We start from the raw sequence: 20,789 nt of genomic DNA, 5'->3' as shown, positions 1-20,789 counted from the left end.
TTTGACCAGACCCGCTTTATATTCTGACCTTGTGTGTCTGTCTATCCGTCGTGCTCGTCTGTCAGAGTGAGTGGGTGCGCTGGGGCACAGCCTATTAAAGTGTAACACACAAAGAGGAGCGATGGCAGGAGAGGGACCCTGGTTCAGAGGGCAAGGCAGTGGCTAGCCTACAACGGATGGGCTTTTCGTTTAATAAAATACTTTTTAAAATCAATTTACAGGGCATGACATGAATCAAAGACTGGGGGAGCTCAGCAATACTTGAATTACCAATGCCTTGCTTGTCAATGTCAATTGGCTAGATAATCAAGACAAGTGTCATTCAGGGATCCCCACGACCTTGTCTTGAAACCTGAACATTAAACTCTGAGACATCTCCCCTGTTCCAGTGAATCTGTATTGAACAGAGGCATCAGGAGATGCAGTGGTTAGCTCCTGTCTTTCAGTATTCCAGTCATGGCTCCTCACTAATACCACAGTCAGGCGGGATGGAGGGCCAAATGGAAAACCAGACCACTCCATCCATGTTAAGACAATATTGCAAGGGGAGGAGCTGGAGAGGAGGGGGTTGTATCAATCTTTGATTTAGATGATTCTGTATTCAGAAGACAAAGTGAATATTAATGCCTGGTCCACCAGGGCTTTTGTAGGCTCCTTTATTGTTGGAATTGCTGGAGGGCAGTGAAGCCAAAGCCTTTCAATTAAAAGTTTGTTAACACTCTTTATGAAAGCTTCTGATCACTTATGCTATTTTCTCTCTCTCCCTCCGTTAGAAAAGCATAAGGGTGGACAAGAATTTAGTGCTTCTTAACGAGAGGGTTCTCCAAGGGGAATAAATAATGAATCTGGTTCCCCAACATGGGCAAGATCTAAGAAGGCAGAGGAGACATCAAAGTAAAAGGACTGAAGGTGTTTTTTTTTAACCTCAAGTTCTGCAGCGCCATCACCACCCCTCCTTAATCCATGCTAGTATTGAACAATCATTTCACACAGAGACTAGGCTTAATAACGGTACAAGTGGAAAAGTTTGTCAACAACTTTTAATTTGATGAGTCATCACATTTCCTTGTGCTATAACCTTCCCTATAATCTCTGGTATTCAATTTATCACAAAATTGCATTATAGGGATATGGGATGGTTCAGTTGTTCACATACTAAAATTGCACAAATTGCAGTTTGACATTTCTCAAGTGGGGCCATTCCTTTTATTGACGTAAAATAAACCAAGAAAATAACTTGCTAAGAAATCACAAATTGTTGAGGCATGACCAATGCTGAGTTTACACTAGATTAGAGTTGCATTAGAGTTGATCAAATGCAATTGAGAGTGGTGCAAGGCATTATGCAAATACAAATGATTGCATTCCAATAGACTAGGGAGTTGATTTACAGGGTTATTTGGGCATTATTGATAACTTTTGGTCCAGAAGCACTAGTGAGCACCATTGTCAATATCATCATTTCATAGGTATATAAATAATGGTGGATTGCAAAGTTTTTCTAATTAGTGTGACAATGTCAGAGACAGACTTTTCAAATAGTTTTAGACATCTCTTTCATTTCCATGTGTGGGAGTTGTCTGAAGGGAAAACTGTATTGTTTAATATTAGAGACAGGAAGAGACAGCGAATGGCTTGAGAAAGGCAATGTGTTCTACCTGACAGACCCACAAAGTCTTAGCTCCTAAAGCACATTACCTTCAGACTGATGAGTCAGGTCTATATTGACTGATTAGAAGGTATCAGAGTTAAGTGCTCTCTCCTTCTCCCTACCCCACACAGTGGAATCAAGGTTACTTAATTCAGTCCACTTCTACAGACATATGCCACTCTAAACAGTGGTTTCTTCCAGGCGAGTACTTTAACTGTTCTGTCTGAAACAGAGCACTTCATCAAGGCCCAATTACCTGGAGTCACCTTGAGTGTCCCTGTATTCTCTCCATGCTGATTACAGTGGGGTCCGCCTAACCAATCAGATTGTAGATCTCCTGTCCTTGTGAATGTCAGTGGGTGACTTACTAGCAGAGTTTGGTAAGAGTGCTTTCAGTTTTGCTGGCCCATAATTTTGGAAATTTTGCAGAAGGACCTGGAACTAAATAATTTTATTCCGATTGATACATTTTAAAATCACAGATCAGAGGGCTGCTGATCACAAATTGCACGTTTATAATCCTGCTCTTTTAAGCTCTTTGTTTTAACTTCCATTCATTGTTGTGTTTTATGTTGTGTTCTTTCTCATATGGAACTATATGAATGCTGCTTGGCCAGGGCTCACCTGGAAAAGACATGTAAATCTCAATGTGACCTCCTTGGTTAAATAAAGGATAAATTAATCAAAGTAAAAAGATAAGGGTGTTCTATGGTGCTACTAGCTAGCAGACAAGGGTGTTCTATGGTGCTACTAGCTAGCAGACAATGGTTGTTCTATGGTCCTACTAGCTAGCAGACAATGGGTGTTCTATGGTCCTACTAGCTAGCAGACAATGGGTGTTCTATGGTCCTACTAGCTAGCAGACAATGGGTGTTCTATGGTCCTACTAGCTAGCAGACAAGGGTGTTCTATGGTGCTACTAGCTAGCAGACAAGGGTGTTCTATGGTGCTACTAGCTAGCAGACAATGGGTGTTCTATGGTCCTACTAGCTAGCAGACAATGGGTGTTCTATGGTGCTACTAGCTAGCAGACAAGGGTGTTCTATGGTCCTACTAGCTAGCAGACAATGGGTGTTCTATGGTCCTACTAGCTAGCAGACAATGGGTGTTCTATGGTCCTACTAGCTAGCAGACAATGGGTGTTCTATGGTGCTACTAGCTAGCAGACAAGGGTGTTCTATGGTCCTACTAGCTAGCAGACAATGGGTGTTCTATGGTCCTACTAGCTAGCAGACAATGGGTGTTCTATGGTCCTACTAGCTAGCAGACAATGGGTGTTCTATGGTTCTACTAGCTAGCAGACAAGGGTGTTCTATGGTCCTACTAGCTAGCAGACAATGGGTGTTCTATGGTCCTACTAGCTAGCAGACAATGGGTGTTCTATGGTCCTACTAGCTATCAGACAATGGGTGTCCTATGGTCCTACCAGCTAGCAGACAATGGGTGTTCTATGGTTCTACTAGCTAGCAGACAAGGGTGTTCTATGGTCCTACTAGCTAGCAGACAATGGGTGTTCTATGGTTCTACTAGCTAGCAGACAAGGGTGTTCTATGGTCCTACTAGCTAGCAGACAAGGGTGTTCTATGGTCCTACTAGCTAGGAGACAATGGGTGTTCTATGGTCCTACTAGCTAGCAGACAATGGGTGTTCTATAGTCCTACTAGCTAGCAGACAATGGGTGTTCTATGGTTCTACTAGCTAGCAGACAATGGGTGTTCTATGGTCCTACTAGCTAGCAGGCAATGCGTGTTCTATGGTCTTACTAGCTAGCAGACAATGGGTGTTCTATGGTGCTACTAGCTAGCAGACAATGGGTGTTCTATGGTCCTACTAGCTAGCAGACAATGGTTGTTCTATGGTCCTACTAGCTAGCAGACAATGGGTGTTCTATGGTCCTACTAGCTAGCAGACAATGGGTGTTCTATGGTCCTACTAGCTAGCAGACAATGGGTGTTCTATGGTCCTACTAGCTAGCAGACAATGGGTGTTCTATTGTCCTACTAGCTAGCAGACAATGGGTGTTCTATTGTCCTACTAGCTAGCAGACAATGGGTGTTCTATGGTCTTACTAGCTAGCAGACAATGGGTGTTCTATGGTGCTACTAGCTAGCAGACAATGGGTGTTCTATGGTCCTACTAGCTAGCAGACAATGGGTATTCTATGGTCCTACTAGCTAGCAGACAATGGTTGTTCTATGGCCCTACTAGCTAGCAGACAATGGGTGTTCTATGGACCTACTAGCTAGCAGACAATGGATGTTCGATGGTGCTACTAGCTAGCAGACAATGGGTGTTCTATTGTCCTACTAGCTAGCAGACAATGGGTGTTCTATGGTCCTACTAGCTAGCAGACAATGGGTATTCTATGGTCCTACTAGCTAGCAGACAATGGTTGTTCTATGGCCCTACTAGCTAGCAGACAATGGGTGTTCTATGGTCCTACTAGCTAGCAGACAATGGGTGTTTTATGTATAATGGTTATACTCACCACGTTGAAGTCCAGGTTCTTCTCCACCCACTCTGTGGCCATGTCAAAGTCCTCAAACATCTCCATGATGTACAGGGTATCCAGAGCATCCACGATGGTGGCTCCTTTTATGCTCCCTGGGAAGGCAAACAAAACAAAGCCTTTAGGACTAACATCATATTTTCCTCTCATAGCAACATATTGTATTGGTGGAACAACAGCACAGTCAGAGTCATGGTTCTGTGATTAAGACCAGAGGTAAAGCCTATAGGGAGGAGGTCAGATCTGGCAGTGTGGTGCCAGGACAACAACCTCTCCCTCAACGTCAGCAAGACAAAGGAGCTGGTCGTGGACTACAGGAAACAGAGGGTCTAGGCACCCCCATTCACTGAAGTGGAATCGGTTGAGAGATTCAAGTTCCTCGGTGTCCACATCACTAAGGATCTATCACAATCCAAACACACCAACACATTTGTAAAGAGGGCACTAGAACACCTCTTCCTCCTCAGGAGGCTGAACAGATTTGGCATGGGTCCTCTGATCCTCAAAAAGTTCTACAGCTGCACCATTGAGAGCATCTTGACTTGCTGCATCAACTCTTGGTATGGCAACTGCTTAGCATCCGACCACAAGGCGCTACAGAGGGTAGTGCGTACGGCCGAATATATTACCGGGGCTGAGCTCAATGTCATCCAGGACCTTTATACCAGGTGGTGTCAAAGGAAGGCTCTAAAAATTATCCAAGACCCCAGCCACCCAAGTCATAGACAGTTCTCTCTGCTATCGCACGGCAAGCGGTACCGATGCACCAAGTTTGGAACCGACAGGACTCTGAACAGCTTCTAGCCCCAAGCCATAAGACTGCTAACTAGTTAGTTAAATAGTTAACCAAATAGCTACCCGGACTATCTGCATTGACCCTTTTTGCACTAACTTTTTTGACTCATCACATACACTGCTGCTACTGTTTACTATCTGTCACTTTATTCCTAGTTAAATGTACAAATCTACCTCAATTACCTCGTTCCCCTGCACATGGAGTCGGTACTGGTAACCCTTGTATTAAGTAAACCCTTGTAAGTTATCATTACTCATCGTATATCTTATTAAGAGTTTCACTTTTCTATCTTTTTTTTTTTTTCTTTCGCTCTGTATAGTTGGAAAGGGCCGTAGTAAGTAAGCATTTCACCTGTTGTTTACGAAGCACGTGACAAATAAAATTTTATTTGAAAGGTCCAGGGCAGCCGGGTGTTGGAACTGGAAGTGTGCTGTTTTATTCAAAGAGCGGAGCATATCTCCTGCTGCGCTGGAATATCGCTTCAGGCAACCTCTGTTTATCTCTGTGCAACGTCAGGCATATGAACAAGTCTCACAGAGCACCTTTGGCTATTCTGTCAGGTTTTACCTGGTCGAGGAGGATGTCTGTGGCAGAGAGAGTGGAAACAGAGTGAAAGAGTACATTAGCGAGGGTTTCTAAGTCTTTTCACAGTGGGCTGATGCTTTGGGAAGGCTCTTGGCCACCAGACTTTACTTCACTAGCTAGATGACATTATACCATCCTGACAGAGCACCGTGTTCATTCATCTGGTATTGTGCAGCTAAAACTGCTTCTGCTTCATTAAGATAAGAGCAACAAGCTAAATGGAATGACTGTGCTGTAAATACATGTAGCCTGTATGCAATTTATTCTCCATTGAAGGTTCTGTTTTCCACCTCATTTTATTGGGCTAAGTGGTGGTGGGGTACGGATGGTTATTCCATCCAAACACGTGATGATCAACTATTGCATGACAAGTTATATTGTTGCTGTGTTTGTTAGATCCATAAACCAATTCATACATCAAACAAATCTCTGGAGGGTTAAAGCCTTGTATTCAGCTTTATGGCAGTGACCTAAGACACTAAGCCTATACTGACATGGTCTGGTTAAGTCTGACCCTAGCCAACTAAAACTCAACTCCAATATATATGTGACGTCAGGGCTCCAGTCCGCCCACTCTCATCTCCGCTCAACTCCGTTGATGTGAAGTAGTACATCTTGGAGTTACGTTTTACTTGGCTAATCAGACCCAAACAACCTCCCAGTGTTGGATCTCAGCTAAACAAGATCCAATACGCACAATAACAGGTGTCAGAATCACTTCTAGTAACACAAGAGCAGCTAATGGAAGTGCAGATGTTGTGTGCTGTGTTCGGGGGTAAACCTTTCATTCAACAGATGGTGACAGAGGAAACATTTATTAGCCACAATAAAAAAAAGAGAGGAGTACAGTGAGGACTGACAGCAGGAGGGCTTAGGTCCTTTTTATGCTTTAATTATAAAATCCTGCTTGGCTTTAATTATCAAACCCTGCTCGGGTTGCCAAGCGCTTAGCATAGAACCCATCCCCTGCCATCTAGGGCTGGGCGGTATACCGTATTTTATGATGTACCAGTACTGATACACAGACTGGTTTGGGTTTTGTTAAATGTGATATGCCATTTGTAATGTCCATTTTTATAGATTACTTCGCTACTTGAGTCATCTCTCTCCGCTCTCTCTCTCTCTCTCGATGCTGCATTTCACACAGACCTAGCCCCGCCCCGTCAATCAAGGACTGCGTTCAGTCTCTCCATGGTCAATGCAGCACATGCAACAATGTTGATGGCAACAATGCTGTTTTTACTTCGCTCAATATAAATCTACTAGCATTTTATAATTACACTATTAGTTTGTTCTTCTAACATCTGCAAACAGCAGGTTCGTCTTTTCTTAGCAAGTTGGGCCTAAATCTGGTTAGTCGCTAATACTAATCACTAGCTAGTACATTTAACAACTGAGTCAGAGCAAACTTAATTAGCTATACAGACTGATTATACCAGTGATGGTGGAGACCTAAATCTTTTTTTGTGCAACAATATCTTGTAAATCAAAAAGGAATATGCAAAGTAAGACTATGTTAGCTACATGAAGTTGTTAGCTACAATAAATAGAGCCAAAGATAATAAGTTCCCCTAGGAAACACTTATCAACACCTTGGTTCCTACCGTGTCACAATAACTCCTCCTTGGAATTTTCATGTCTAACACTGTATAAAAGTGCCCACTATTATATTCTAACTATAGAATTAGAATACTCATTCTATTTCCATGATTCCAACAGTTCACCCAAGTGTTTCACTCTAAATTGCAAGTCAAATCACAATTTCAAAATTTGGGTAGAAATAAGGCCTAGATTGTTTGTCCATATCGTGCAGCCCTACGTGACAGTGTGGAAATTATCTCAAATGAGTGCAGGTAATGCAGAAGAAATTTAAATGCAGAAAATAATTTGTGGTTGAAGTTGAATTGAACAGTAAAAAACAATCAGAATGAAGAAAGACCTATTGAAATCAAATACAGTTGAAGTCGGAAGTTAACATACACTTACGTTGGAGTCATTAAATCTCGTTTTTCAAACACTCTGCAAATTTCTTGTTAACAAACTGTAGTGTGCCAAGTCATTTACGACATCTACTTTGTGCAAGACAAGTCATTTTTCAAAAAATTGTTTACAGACAGATTATTTCACTTATAATTCACTGTATCACAATTCCAGTGGGTCAGAAGTTTACATACACTAAGTTGACTGTGCCTTTAAACAGATTGGAAAATTCCAGAAAATGATGTCATGGCTTTAGAAACGTCTGATAGGCTAATTGACATCATTTGAGTCAATTGGAGGTGTACCTGTGGATGTATTTCAAGGCCTACCTTCAAACTCAGTGCCTCATTGCTTGACATCATGGGAAAAATCAAAAGAAATCATCCACGACCTCAGAAAAAAAATTGTAGACCTCCACAAGTCCGGTTCATCCTTGGGAGCAATTTCCAAAATGCCTGAAGGTACCACGTTCATCTGTACAAAACAATTGTACGGAAGTATAAACACCATGGGACCACGCAGCAGTCATACTGCTCAGGAAGGAGATACAATCTGTCTCTTAGAGATGAACATACTTTGGTGCGAAAAGTGGAAATCAATCCCAGAACAACAGCAGGACCTTGTGAAGATGCTGGAGGAAACAGGTACAATATCCACAGTAAAACGGGTCCTTTATCGACATAACCTGAAAGGTCGCTCAGCAAGGAAGAAGCCACTGCTTCAAAACCGCCATAAAAAAAGCCAGACTACAGTTTGCAACTGCACATGGGGACAAAGATTGTACTTTTTGGAGAAATGTCCTCTGGTCTGATGAAACAAAAATAGAACTGTTTGGCCATAATGACCATCGTTATGTTTGGAGGAAAAAGGGGGAGGCTTGCAAGCTGAAGAACACCACCCCAAGCGTGAAGCATGGGGGTGGCAGCATCAGGTTGTGGGGGTGCTCTGCTGCAGGAGGGACTGGTGCACTTCACAAAATAGATGGCTTCATAAGGGAGGAAAATGATGTGGATATATTGAAGCAACATCTCAAGACATCAGTCAGGAAGTTAAAGCTTGGTCGCAAATGAGTCTTCCAAATGGACAATAATCCCAAATATACTTCCAAAGTTGTGGCAAAATGGCTTGAGGACAACAAAGTCAAGGTATTGGAGTGGCCATCACAAAGCCCTGACCTCAATTCTATAGAAACATTGTGGGCAGAACTGAAAAATCGTGTGTGAGCAAGGAGGCCTATAAACCTGACTCAGTTACACCAGCTCTGCAAGGAGGAATGGGCCAAAATTCCCCCAATTTATTGTGGGAAGTTTGTGGAAGGCTACCTGAAACATTTGACCCAAGTTAAACAATTTAAAGGCAATGCTACCAAATACTAATTGAGTGTATGTAAACTTCTGACCCACTGGGAATGTGATGAAAGAAATAAAAGCTGAAATAAATCACTCTCTACTATTATTCTGACATTTCACATTATTAACATTATTAAGTGGTGATCCTAACTGACCTAAAACAGGGGATTTTTCCTGATTAAATGTCAGGAATTATGAAAAACTGAGTTTAAATGTATTTGGCTAAGGTGTATGTAAACTTCTGACTTTAACTGTATGTGTTGCCACCCTAGGGTCATGCACTACTCAAAAAGCAAACTTTGAACTTTTATTATTCAAAAACAAAATACTGTCAAATAGTCATACCATCCAATTTTATTTTTTAAACACCATATGATTTTATATTTTGGCCATATCGCCCAGCCCTACTGCCAACTCTCTACACTCGTTTGGCGGGCCGATATTTCTTCTCTTTTATGCCACACGGAGAGGAGGATGAAAGGACAGGCACCAGTCAGGCAGGCAGACGAAGAGACTAATGCTCACCAAAGCTTTTATTCCACAGTTATCTAAAGTAAACTCAATAATGTGTCTATGGCACTTTCCCATTCACTTCCACCTATACAGGTTTCTTCAATAGATTAAATACAATGTGGTGGTACTGGTTGTTTTGATTTATTATTTATTTTATTTACAGATAGATTGGACACCCCCAATGCTTAACAATAGGCAGCCTGGGCTCTGTGAGAGATGAGGGGGGTTACATTTCGTGCCTTCCACCTATTGTCTACCAGCCCGGCAGGCTTTGCTCCTGCAAAGCGTGCCTGCCCAATTATAAAACGCAGTAGAAAGGAGGAGTGGAGAAGGGTCATCCTCATCCCATTACTGGGACAAGCCTCCTGGACCGCACAGCAGACAGCACGCTGTGTGAAAAGGTGTGTGTTTGCATGAGTGCTCATGTGTGCGTTTGTATTTGCATGCGATTGCCTGTGCATAAATGTACACAAGCCATGGAGTGACTTGAATACAAAGCCACATTTCTCTGGTCTCTAAGATTCCAATTCAAATGCATTCCTATGGCACGGTGTGTACCAGCCTTTATTGTTATGACAAAGAGATCTTGAAAGCTTGGTCAATTGTGAATGTAAGATAACAGATTTGAGAAAATAAGAATATGACCTGGATCAGTTCTTATATAGAATTCCAGTGTCTTAATGATAAGAACAATGGAGCAGAACTTTATCAAGTTCCCATTAAGACATCTTGAATTGACTTCTGAAGGAGGACATCACTTTTAATTTCTCTGGGGATGGCCATCTCATGAACAGGCAAAATATATTCCCCCAGTTCAAAAGAGCCTGGTGATGGATGTGCGAGCAGCATTCACGGGACGGCAGCTCTTGTGTGTCAGAGCCTTCATTCATCACCTGCTCTCTCCCTTCATATCTCATACTTTAGAGGAGCAGAGACTCCTGCGCATTTTATTGACAGATGACACTTGCCAATTGAGTTCTCACATCATTACCGGTGGAAAAAGGTGGAAAACTGAATTTCACTGGGCTGAGAGCCTTTGAGGCTTGACAGAGAATTATGCAATATTCGGACAAAAACAACCTTCACGTAAAAGGTGACAAAGTCACGCTGTAATTTCCCGGAGAAACAGAGAAGCGCAGCACATTGCCTCTCAAAACAAAGGTGTGCTCAGAATATCAAACCCATACAGACAGTGACACTACTCAGTGTACTGAGGGAGGACATTATCTTATCACTTCATTGAGGCCCATTTTAGAAAACAAATGGTGCTGTTCCAATGAGACCCGCACTGACTCCAGTGGGCCACCAGTGTTTTATGTTAATGTAAGCTCTAGTGTTGTGTTTCCATATTAAGACAATACTATGTCCAAAAATACAAGCAGCGAAAACAAGAGGCAAGACATGACACATATTTGATTGTTTTGTTTACTCGGGCATGGGAGGTGGGAGGGTGGAACTGCAAGAAATCAGACTGTGGGTGGGTGTGTCTGAGAAAACTAATGGTAAACTGAGGCTACGTAACCTATCTACTATTAAAGTGTTTTTTCCTGGGTCTGTGGCTGAAAGCCCAGGTGAGGACAGAGCATATCATAAATCAGCCTGTTAGGATACACAGTGCTCCATAGTGCTCTTACGAAGACCTGGTTGTGACAGGGGGTTTGACGCAGGGACATGCAGGTCCCCAGATCCCACCTCTGTGGGAGATTAATTCCCCCGCTCTGTTGCAGCCCGTTCACCCCTCCCAGTCCCAGTATAATCTGCATCGGCCCAGTCACTGTGGGGACCACACACACACACACACACACACACACACACACACACACACACACACACACACACAGAAGCCCAGGGGAGGCCCAGGCTGAATTACACCAGCCATTCCAATTACGGAGATGGAATACCTGATGCGCACACGGAATGGATTTGGAATGAAGGCATAATGGAGTCTCCCCAACATAGTGTACCTTGGACAAATAGTGTGCAAACCCGTGTACATCAGTAATATGCTTGTAATCCTATGAATATGTCACAACAAAAGGAATACAAAAAGGACAACCTCTTTCCGTGAAAGGTGACAAACCTTACAATGTGTCACATTCTGACCTTAGTTCCTTTTTTATGTCTCTATTTTAGTTTGGTCAGGTCGTGAGTTGGGGTGGGTATTCTATGTTTTTGTTCTATGTTTTGTATTTCTGCTTTTGGCCGGGTATGGTTCCCAATCAGAGGCAGCTGTCAATCGTTGTCTCTGATTGAGAACCATACTTAGGCAGCCTGTTTTCGCCCTTGAGATGTGGGTAGTTGTTTTCTGTCTCTGTCCCAGACAGGACTGTTTCGTTTGTTCCATTTTGTTATTTTTGTTCAGTGTAATTCAAATATCATGAACATGTACCACGCTGCACCTTGGTCCTCTCAGTCTTCCACCTACGACGATCGTTACACAATGCTAACACTGAAGTAACATTGAGTTGATCAAATGAGGAGAATATGCTGTTCTTGTAAAGATGCAGCAGTAAAGTAGTGGATCAAATTGAAGTGCCCTGGGAGAGGATGTTCAAGATTATTGATCAACAGAATGAAAAGGGTTGACCTTAACGTTTGAAATTTGATCTCAGAAAAACTGATAAAGGTGGTAAGTCTTATAGCCAGGTGTTTGCGTGCGGTGATGCCGGGGTCAGGTTCAGCTTGGATGAAACTTTAATGCTTAATACTGGTGCATTTTCTCTTTTTTTAAATCTTGGTTAAGAAAAAGTTGTCTGAATGGACAAGGTGGTGTTTGAAGGTGGCCTCTGTGTAATATGGAGCCCTTCTCCACGGGGACAGCTAGGCCAATGTGACAGATGGTAGATGATTTCAGCTCGGAGGGCTAGCTGCCACGAACAGAGAACCTTCTGGAATTTACAACACTCAATAAGCAAGTCAACCTTCAAACCCATTTGGCAAGAAAATGTCATTGGCAATGTCACCGCAGTGGCCCAGTTCAGCGCGTTTATTTTTTGTCAGATGCAGGCTGGCTTACGCCTGCAAGGATTTTCCAGGTCAATGTGCCTACAAGTCCTCACACTCACCCCCCAGTGAAAGCAATGTCGTTCTGTCAAGCTCTTCTGTCATTTTCCATTTTAACACCATGTCACATTCTGTGATTGTGTTGAAGTGGGCCTTCAGAAAGAGAAAGGTGAGGAATTATAGATACCAATGAGGTTATGGCTGGCAATACAAGTGGCCTTATCCATAATTCACATAGCGATGTGCTGCAGTAAGGCTGTGTCACATTCGGCCGTGACCGGGACACCCATGAGGTGGCGCACAATTGGCCCAGCGTCGTTTGGGTTAGGATCTCACAAAATTTGGGAGAAATGTTTTAAATAATAAATAACATAATAATAATAATGATAAAGATATCCCCCAGACATTATCATCTGGTCTGTGGAATGGTGTGTACAATGTACAACATAATCATACATAGGCTACATTGACTCATTTAGCCTACATGTGGAACAGTGCAACATGAAATACACTAAAAGTATGTGGACACCCCTTTAAATTAGTGGATTCGGCTATTTCAGCCACACCTCTTGCTGACAGTTGTATAAAAGTCGAGCACACAGCCATGCAATCTCCATAGACGGACATTGCAGTAGAATGGCCAGTACTTAAGAGCTCAGTGACTTTAAATGCAGCACCGTCACAGGATGCCAGCTTTCCAACAAGTCAGTTTGTCACATTTCTGCCCTGCTAGAGCTGCCCCGGTCAACTGTAAGTGCTGTTATTGTGAAGTGGAAACATCTAGGACCAACAACTGCTGAGCTGCGAAGTGGTAGGCCACACAAACTCACAGAACGGGACCGCCATATGCTGAAGTGTGTAGCGTATAAAAATTGTCTGTCCTCTATATTAATGCCCATGATTTTGGAATGAGATGTTCGACGAGCAGCTGTCCAGATACTTTTGACAATGTTGTATAGATGCATAATACACTCTATCAAGGCCGACTTCAAATGCCGACATCAATGTGAAAGTAACCGGAGCATAAAACAGTTGACTGCGAATGCAGATAAATTACATCAACAACATAGCTCAGGCAGTAGGAAGCTCTCTCATCCATATATATGCAGAAGATAGTCTTATCCTCAGCTGGCCCCTCCCTGGATTTTGTGTTAAATGCTCTACAACAAAGCTTTCTTAGTGTCCAACCAGCTTTCTCTACCCTTAACCTTGTTCTGAACACCTCCAAAACAAAAGGTCATGTGGTTTGGTAAGAAGAATGCCCCTCTTCGCACAGGGGTTATTACTACCTCTGAGGGGTTAGAGCTTGAGGTAGTCACCGCATACAAGTACTTGGGAGTATGGCTAGACGGTGCACTGTCCTTCTCTCAGCACATATTAAAGCTGCAGGCTAAAGTTAAATCTAGACTTGGTTTTTTCTATCGTAATCGCTCCTCTTTCACCCCAGCTGCCAAACTAACCCTGATTCAGATGCTCATTCTACCCATGCTAGATTACAGAGACATAATTTAGATCGACAGGTAAGGGTGCTCTCGAGCAGCTAGATGTTCTTTACTATTCGTCCATCAGATTTGCTACCAATGCTTCTTATAGGAGACAACACTGTATTCTATACTCCTCTGTAAACTGGTCATCTCTGTATACACATCGTAAGACCCACTGGTTGATGCTTATTTATAAAACCCTCTTAGGCCTCACTCCCCCCTATCTGAGATACCTCCTGCAGCCCTCATCCTCCCCATTCAACACCCGTTCTGCCAGTCACATTCTGTTAAAGGTCCCCAAAGCACACACATGCCTGGGTCGCTCCTCTTTTCAGCGACTGGAACGAGCTGCAACAAACACTCAAACTGGACAGTTTTATCTCAATCTCATCATTCAAAGACTCAATCATGGACACTCCTACTGACGATTGTGGCTGCTTTGTGTGATGTATTGTTGTCTCTACCGTCTTGACATTTGTGTTGTTGACTTTGCCCAATAATGTTTGTACCATGTTTCTGTGCTGCTACCATGTTTTGTTGCTACCACGTTGTGTTGTCATGTGTTGCTGCCTTGTTATGTTGTTGTCTTAGGTCTCTCTTTATGTAGTGTTGTGTCTCTCTTGTTGTGATGTGTGTTTTGTCCTATATTTATATTTATATTTATTTATTTAATAATTGTTTAAATCCAAGGCCCCAGTCCCCGCAGGAGGCCTTTTGGTAGGCCGTCATTGTAAATAAGAATTTGTTCTTAACTGACTTGCCTAGTTAAATAGGTTAAATAAAAATAAATAAATACATCAAAAGGAATTACTTAGGCCTACAAAAGACAAGGATGCATAAAGACAAAAACTCAAGGAAGGAATGAAGACAAATCTACACATTAAGGCCACACCTGTAATTCAGCACTGCTGAGTGGACAGCACCTCGGTATACATAGTGGAGCGCCGTGGGGTGTGGCTGAATAATGTCTCTGTCTAGTAGCCAGCTAGAATGAGGCTATTCAGTTTGTGGGCAGTTGAGTAGCCTTCAATGCTTATATAAAATCATAACTGGCACGCAGATCTTTAGAGATGGTAAATTGTCACTCACATGAAAAGGGTTGCAGACCACCTGCTGTAGGCTATATGAAGTCACCCGTGCAGAATGGCACATACAGTGTACTATGACACTGTCATTGTCTCGTGCGCTTCCCACCAAAATTGTTGCTCTGAATTCAGGAGATGTTCCTTATAATGTGTGCGCCCAACTAATTGCCTGTCTGCATTATTCGCCAGGGAAGGGAAACATTCTGCGAATATTGAAGCATTGTATCGACAAGGTGTTTCTGAGAATATTGAAGCATTGTATCGACAAGGTGTTTCTGAGAATATTGAAGCATTGTATCGACAAGGTGTTTCTGAGAATATTGAAGCATTGTATCAACGAACGAGGCAAAATAATATTCAAACATTTTTTTTTAAATCAACAAGACTGCTCGGGGAATATTAATATTGCAACACAGTAGCCAATGCTAAACCTAAATAGAAAAGGATAATTGTGCACGACTTCAGTATTACTTACTAAAACTGTTACACTAAGATTATTCTTTTTTTATTAGGATTGTTTTGCTCTTACTGTAGTACTATAGGCCACTCCCGACCGATCCCGTTGTACAGTGCCTGAGTGGCTCAACCGTCTACGACACTTCATAGCAGTGCAGGCTGTGTTGCTATAGATGCTGGTTCAATACCCGTGCCGACCTCGACTGGGAGACCCGGCTTTTGGTTTTCATTTAGACTGTAGGTTTTTGGTTTCGCTCCCTCTAAAAACATAAATAAATTATTCTAAATACCAAACTGGCTTTATTTACAAACTATGGCCTTTTTCCTCGCTCATTTTACGTTATTTGAAAATGAAATCTCCAAAATATTGTTATTTTTTTTAAACAAAGGGATTATAATTATTATTTAGAATTATACAAAAGCCCCTTGGATATTCTCACAGATATATTATTAACCCTGTTATTAGCAGGGGACAATATATATCGCTCATGGCTCCGAGTGGCGCGCAACGGGATTGCCTTGCAGTTCTCCAGCTGTATCCACTGAAACAGCAGTGGACCCCGCCCCACTGGGTAGCACAGAGCAACACTGTAAGGGGCATTGCACTAATAATGGCGCTGACTAGGGAAACGTTCCTGCTGGTCTTAGTGCCAGTCTGCACGTTCAAACCTAAACAAATGTAATTAATAATGTCGTGAAAAATGCCCCTTAGATATGAATTCAGAGGGCAGATATTATTAAATATTAAAGCATTAGACCTCTCACTAAAGGCGTCACTCAAAAGTTATACTTAAATCCGAACTAGATTACAACAAGGCTTACAATGTAAAGTTCAAATGCCGACATCAAATTAAAGCTATCGGCGCACTGCCTAAACAGCTGACTGGCAAAGCAAATGGCCCTGTTTTCTAGAAGTGACATAAAAGGCAAACAGGCTGGCAGCTGTTCTCCGAGCAATGAGCTGCATGGTCCTAAAGCCAGCCATAAGGTAAACAGCCATTGCATTTTAATTGGAATGATTTTAGTCTACTTTTTTGTTGTTGTTGCCTATCCATATGATGCACGCTACAGAAGGCTATATCGAACAGCTAATACAGGACGAATAAAGGCCCAGCGCACAACTTTGGTGAAGAAAAAATATAGATATATTTTTTTCAGCACCCTTACTTCCCGCGGCTATGCTCTCTTCACAGCCACTGACAGACAGAGTGCCTTATCACTTCCTTTGTGATGACAGCCATGTGTAAATCAGCAAGAAGTCAAGTCTCCTGGGAGCTTCTTCTCCAGCCGCTGGGCCAGTGGGAATGACGCATTGATGGATGTGATAGAGAGAGAGAGAGAGAAAGGTAGTGTAACCAGAGGGTGGATCGTACTACAGCTCACACCACAGCGCTCTGGGTCCGTCTGTCTGCTTCCATCCGGGACTAGTCATCTGAAAGGAAAACCCTGGCCTCTCAGGAGTCTTGACATACTCTCAGGAGTGTTTGTCACTAGCGATGCAAAGCAAAGTGATGTGCTTTGAGCATTTGGAGAAAAGGCATCATCTTGTAAATCCTACTCATCATCATCGTCTTCATCATTAACTGTACATCTACATCGGACAGTAAATGGGGAAGGATAAAACATGGCAGTACAATCGAGCATTGTCGAGCATATCGAAGATATGTCAGCCTCTTAATGTAGCTCCACGTCATAATCACACTGGAGCTCTTATCATCCCGATTAATGCAGAGACTTATTCCTCTTTTCCTCACCTTGTTCTCCCTTCTTCCTACTAGCGGTGTCCTCTCACTGCGGCCTTTTCTTCAGGGCACGAATGCAGCTTCCATCAGAGGAGATTACACTGGTGATTACAGCTGAAGCAGATACCCTTGTCTTGCTCAGCGAGAAGCTGCTGGTAAAGGCATCTCAGATCAGCCAGGCGGAGGGACGACGAGGGTCCTCTGCTGGGAGACAAGAGAGCCCTCCAGTCCCATCAGACACACTGGCAACCCTCCAGGGACTGTGAGTGTGTGTGAGTGTTTTCACCATGCCATCCCCAAAAGCAGAACAGGGAGCTAACCAATAGCCATGTCAAAACAAGCTTGATGAGCAATTCTGGCTGAGAAGCAATGGCTTCTTATTCCGTGCAGCGCCTAATGGATCTGTTTGTAAGCTGTAACAACTCATCCATCAGATCAGAGAAAACAAATCAAACTGACAAACATTGAGATGGTGTTAGCTCTCATTCATGAACAATCGCTTCAAATGGTCAGGCTCGCTTCATCAAACACGCCTCTGCAGAAACGCAAAAGACAAACAGTCTCAAAGACAAATAGAAAGAAAAAACTTGCATCTAGCTGCTATTGCTGCCTCTTCCTTCATTGGCAAAGACTTAGGCCTATTTCTTGAATAGAAATTTCCAGAGCTCTGTGGGGAGCAGACACTTAATCACCACCAAGCCAAGCCACACACGGGAGGCCCTGCAAAACGATAATGCTCACACACTCACAGCACAGCGCTCCACTTGTTTTGTTGGGTAATTAATGTGAGCGCAGCCCCAGATCCGGACGGCGCGTCACGGTTCGGTAGTCATCGCGGTAAATTAGCTCACAGGGGCACAGAGCTGAAATGCACTCTCCTAAGGCTTGCTCAGCTCCACTGTTCTTCTCCTTTCAGAGGCCTGATGAATTTGTAACTTTCAGCAACTCAGAACCTGGACGAAAGCGTAACATCTCAATCAGCCAGAGCGGTTTGACAACTTTGAACTCCCCCATCATACTGCAAGACAGAGATAATGGGAATATTTGGTTTTCCCCATTGTGTTTCTACTGCGCTTGATGTTAATGGATGGAGCATTGTCCACACATGCTGTGTCCTTGTGGGTTTATTAGCCATGATACTGTTGAGGCTTCTCTGCTCCCACCTGGGCGTGCCACCACTATGCTTTAAAAAAAACTCACAAGTAACTAGAGTGCCCCCAGTGCTACACCTTCTTTGGCAAGCACACGTGTGAGGAGTCATATAATGAATTATTTATCAAACCACAGAGGCAGCGATGCTTTTAGCCCCTATGACTACAGGTGTATTGGATCTGGTATCTGGTTCAGGGCAATGAGACCTCTTAATCCTAAACGTGTGTCTGTCACTGCTAAAGCCCTGGACTTATCATCCTCATGACTGAGATACCAATTGCATTGTGACATCACAGCATTGATACCACACACTATCAGAGCCAGCCGCATACTGACTTGCCTACTGACGGACCTACCAACCCCTGTAGGGGAGGTGATGGGGTAACATAAAAACACAGGGAGGTCCCTTATTACATCTGGCCATTCACATAGAAGGGGTAGGAGAGGAGGGACTTCCGAATATAGTTTATGACCAGCCTGAGGAAATATAGCTAAATCTCCTTTTATTTTCCTGCCAAACTACATGGGTACTGAAACTACTCACAGACAAGTCAAATTACTCAATATTATGGATCACATTTTAGCTAACAACTAATAAAAACACTCATTGACGTGCATATACACTGACACACCTTCCTAATATTGAGTTGCACCCCCGTTTGCCCTCAGAACAGCCTCAATTCATCGGGGCATGGACTCTACAAGGTGTTGAATGCGTTCCACAGGGATGCTGGCCCATGTTGACTCTAATGCGTCGCACAGTTGTGTCAAGTGTCCTTTGGGTGGTGGACCATTCTTGATACACACAGGAAACTGTTGAGCGTGAAAAATCCAGCAGCGTTGCAGTTCATAACACACTCAAACTGGTGAACCTGACACCTACTACCATACCCCGTTCAAATGCACTTAAATATTTTGTCTTGCCCACCCACAAATACACAATCCATGTCTCAATTGTCTTAAAAAGGGATGTAAGGGATCATGGCTTTCGCCTAGATTCACCTGGTCAGTCTGTCATGGTGTTCCTAATGTTTACAATAGAACATCAACAGGAGTCCCATTTCCACACAAAACTGAGATACAAAACCATGATTGGTTCTCTCATCCATGTCAATTCTAGATATATTTAGATTTTGTTTAAACAATCAACCGTAGCTCTTTTTTTCTGGCTGTATCTTGGTAGAGGCTTAATGCTGATGTTGTGAGGGAGGAAATTACTTACAAATCAATTCTAAACTGTGGATGAATCCCTGTATTCACTCCACAAGATAAATAACCCATTTGATTGACTTTGCTCATCAACAGACATGAGAAGGGTAGGTATTAATAAGTCTAGCCATGAGGGAACAGAGACATCAGCAGGACTATGCTGACTTCATTGATCAGACCAAATAACGGCAATCATATTAGGATAACATTTCCTGACTCTGATATTCATTTCCCAACTCTGGGAGACAGGAGACCTAGACTAAAAACACGTCAAAACACAGAGTCAGGCAGCAAGTATGATTACAGTTGAGGATGAACTATAAGGTTGGACAGAAAACTCAAAAACGGAAGAAAAAAAATCAAGTGAAATACATTAGCGAAGTGTGCCAAATGTCTGGAATATTCTGAAGCTTCTAATTGCTAGGAAGGGTCTCGAAAAAGCGTTGCTTTCCAAGCAGCATCTCATATCAAAACATACTTCAATAGATAAGTGGCATCCCACAGCCCAGAGTCTAGGCCTACTTACTGAGCTAGGGTGGGTTGGCTTCCTCTGTGACCAGGCTGACATCCTGCAGGGCAGAGCAGGGGGTGTGTCTGCTCACCTGGTTCCTGTCCGCGTCTGCAGCTGGCGGAGCAGCCATAAGCCATGCATCGGACTGATCAATGCTGCGGCCTTGTCTCCATCTTCCCCAGTAACAGAGCCAGACGCAGAGCAGATGTCTGGCCATGTCTTATGCATACCTCAGGTTCCATTAACCAAGCACTCCCATAGATTAATAATGCAAAGCTCTGTCATTTCTTGATTAATAGGAGGCCGACTGAATTTATCCTTGGCTCGGGATGGCGTTGGTAGTATCTGTGTGTATGTATTTTTGTGTGTCAGGGCTTCTGTTAACCGGAAATAGCTGACTTTTGCCCGATATTTATTTTTAAAGCCGATAAAACTGCCGCGGCCAATTGTCCGGGAGAAGAAATAAAATCCCATTGCAAAATAATGGTTTTTAGACTATTCATTGATGGAAATACACTTGACTGCTGATGATTCAGTCAATAGGTCCATTTGTGTAATTTAGTGGAATTAAATTGGCGCGTGTGTATTTTCGTTAGTCGTTATGTTTATCACACGTGCACAGCATACAGATACAAAGAATATAAGAGGAAATCTGTCAGGCAGCACGAGAGCTGCTGCTACAGCTTCTCAAACTGCTCCTTCATTTCTGCTGGAGTGAAATCAGTGGAGGCTGCTGAGGGGAAAACGGCTCACAATAATGGCTG

The 20,789-nt window shown here is 43.0% G+C and overlaps 1 protein-coding gene across 1 annotated transcript in view; it reads right to left on the bottom strand.

Moving 5' to 3' along the window:
• Window positions 1-20,789, bottom strand: part of LOC139415103 (mannosyl-oligosaccharide 1,2-alpha-mannosidase IA-like) — a 175,099-nt gene that overhangs the window by 105,805 nt on the left and 48,505 nt on the right. The window contains exon 3 of the mRNA XM_071162916.1: window positions 4,140-4,255. Within this exon, the coding sequence (XP_071019017.1) occupies window positions 4,140-4,255 (116 nt within the window). The remainder of the gene's footprint in view (window positions 1-4,139; window positions 4,256-20,789) is intronic.

The sequence above is a fragment of the Oncorhynchus clarkii genome, chromosome 8 (assembly GCF_045791955.1).
Source record: "Oncorhynchus clarkii lewisi isolate Uvic-CL-2024 chromosome 8, UVic_Ocla_1.0, whole genome shotgun sequence".
Taxonomy (NCBI): Eukaryota; Metazoa; Chordata; class Actinopteri; order Salmoniformes; family Salmonidae; genus Oncorhynchus; species Oncorhynchus clarkii.
This window is presented reverse-complemented; position numbering and strand designations above follow the sequence as displayed.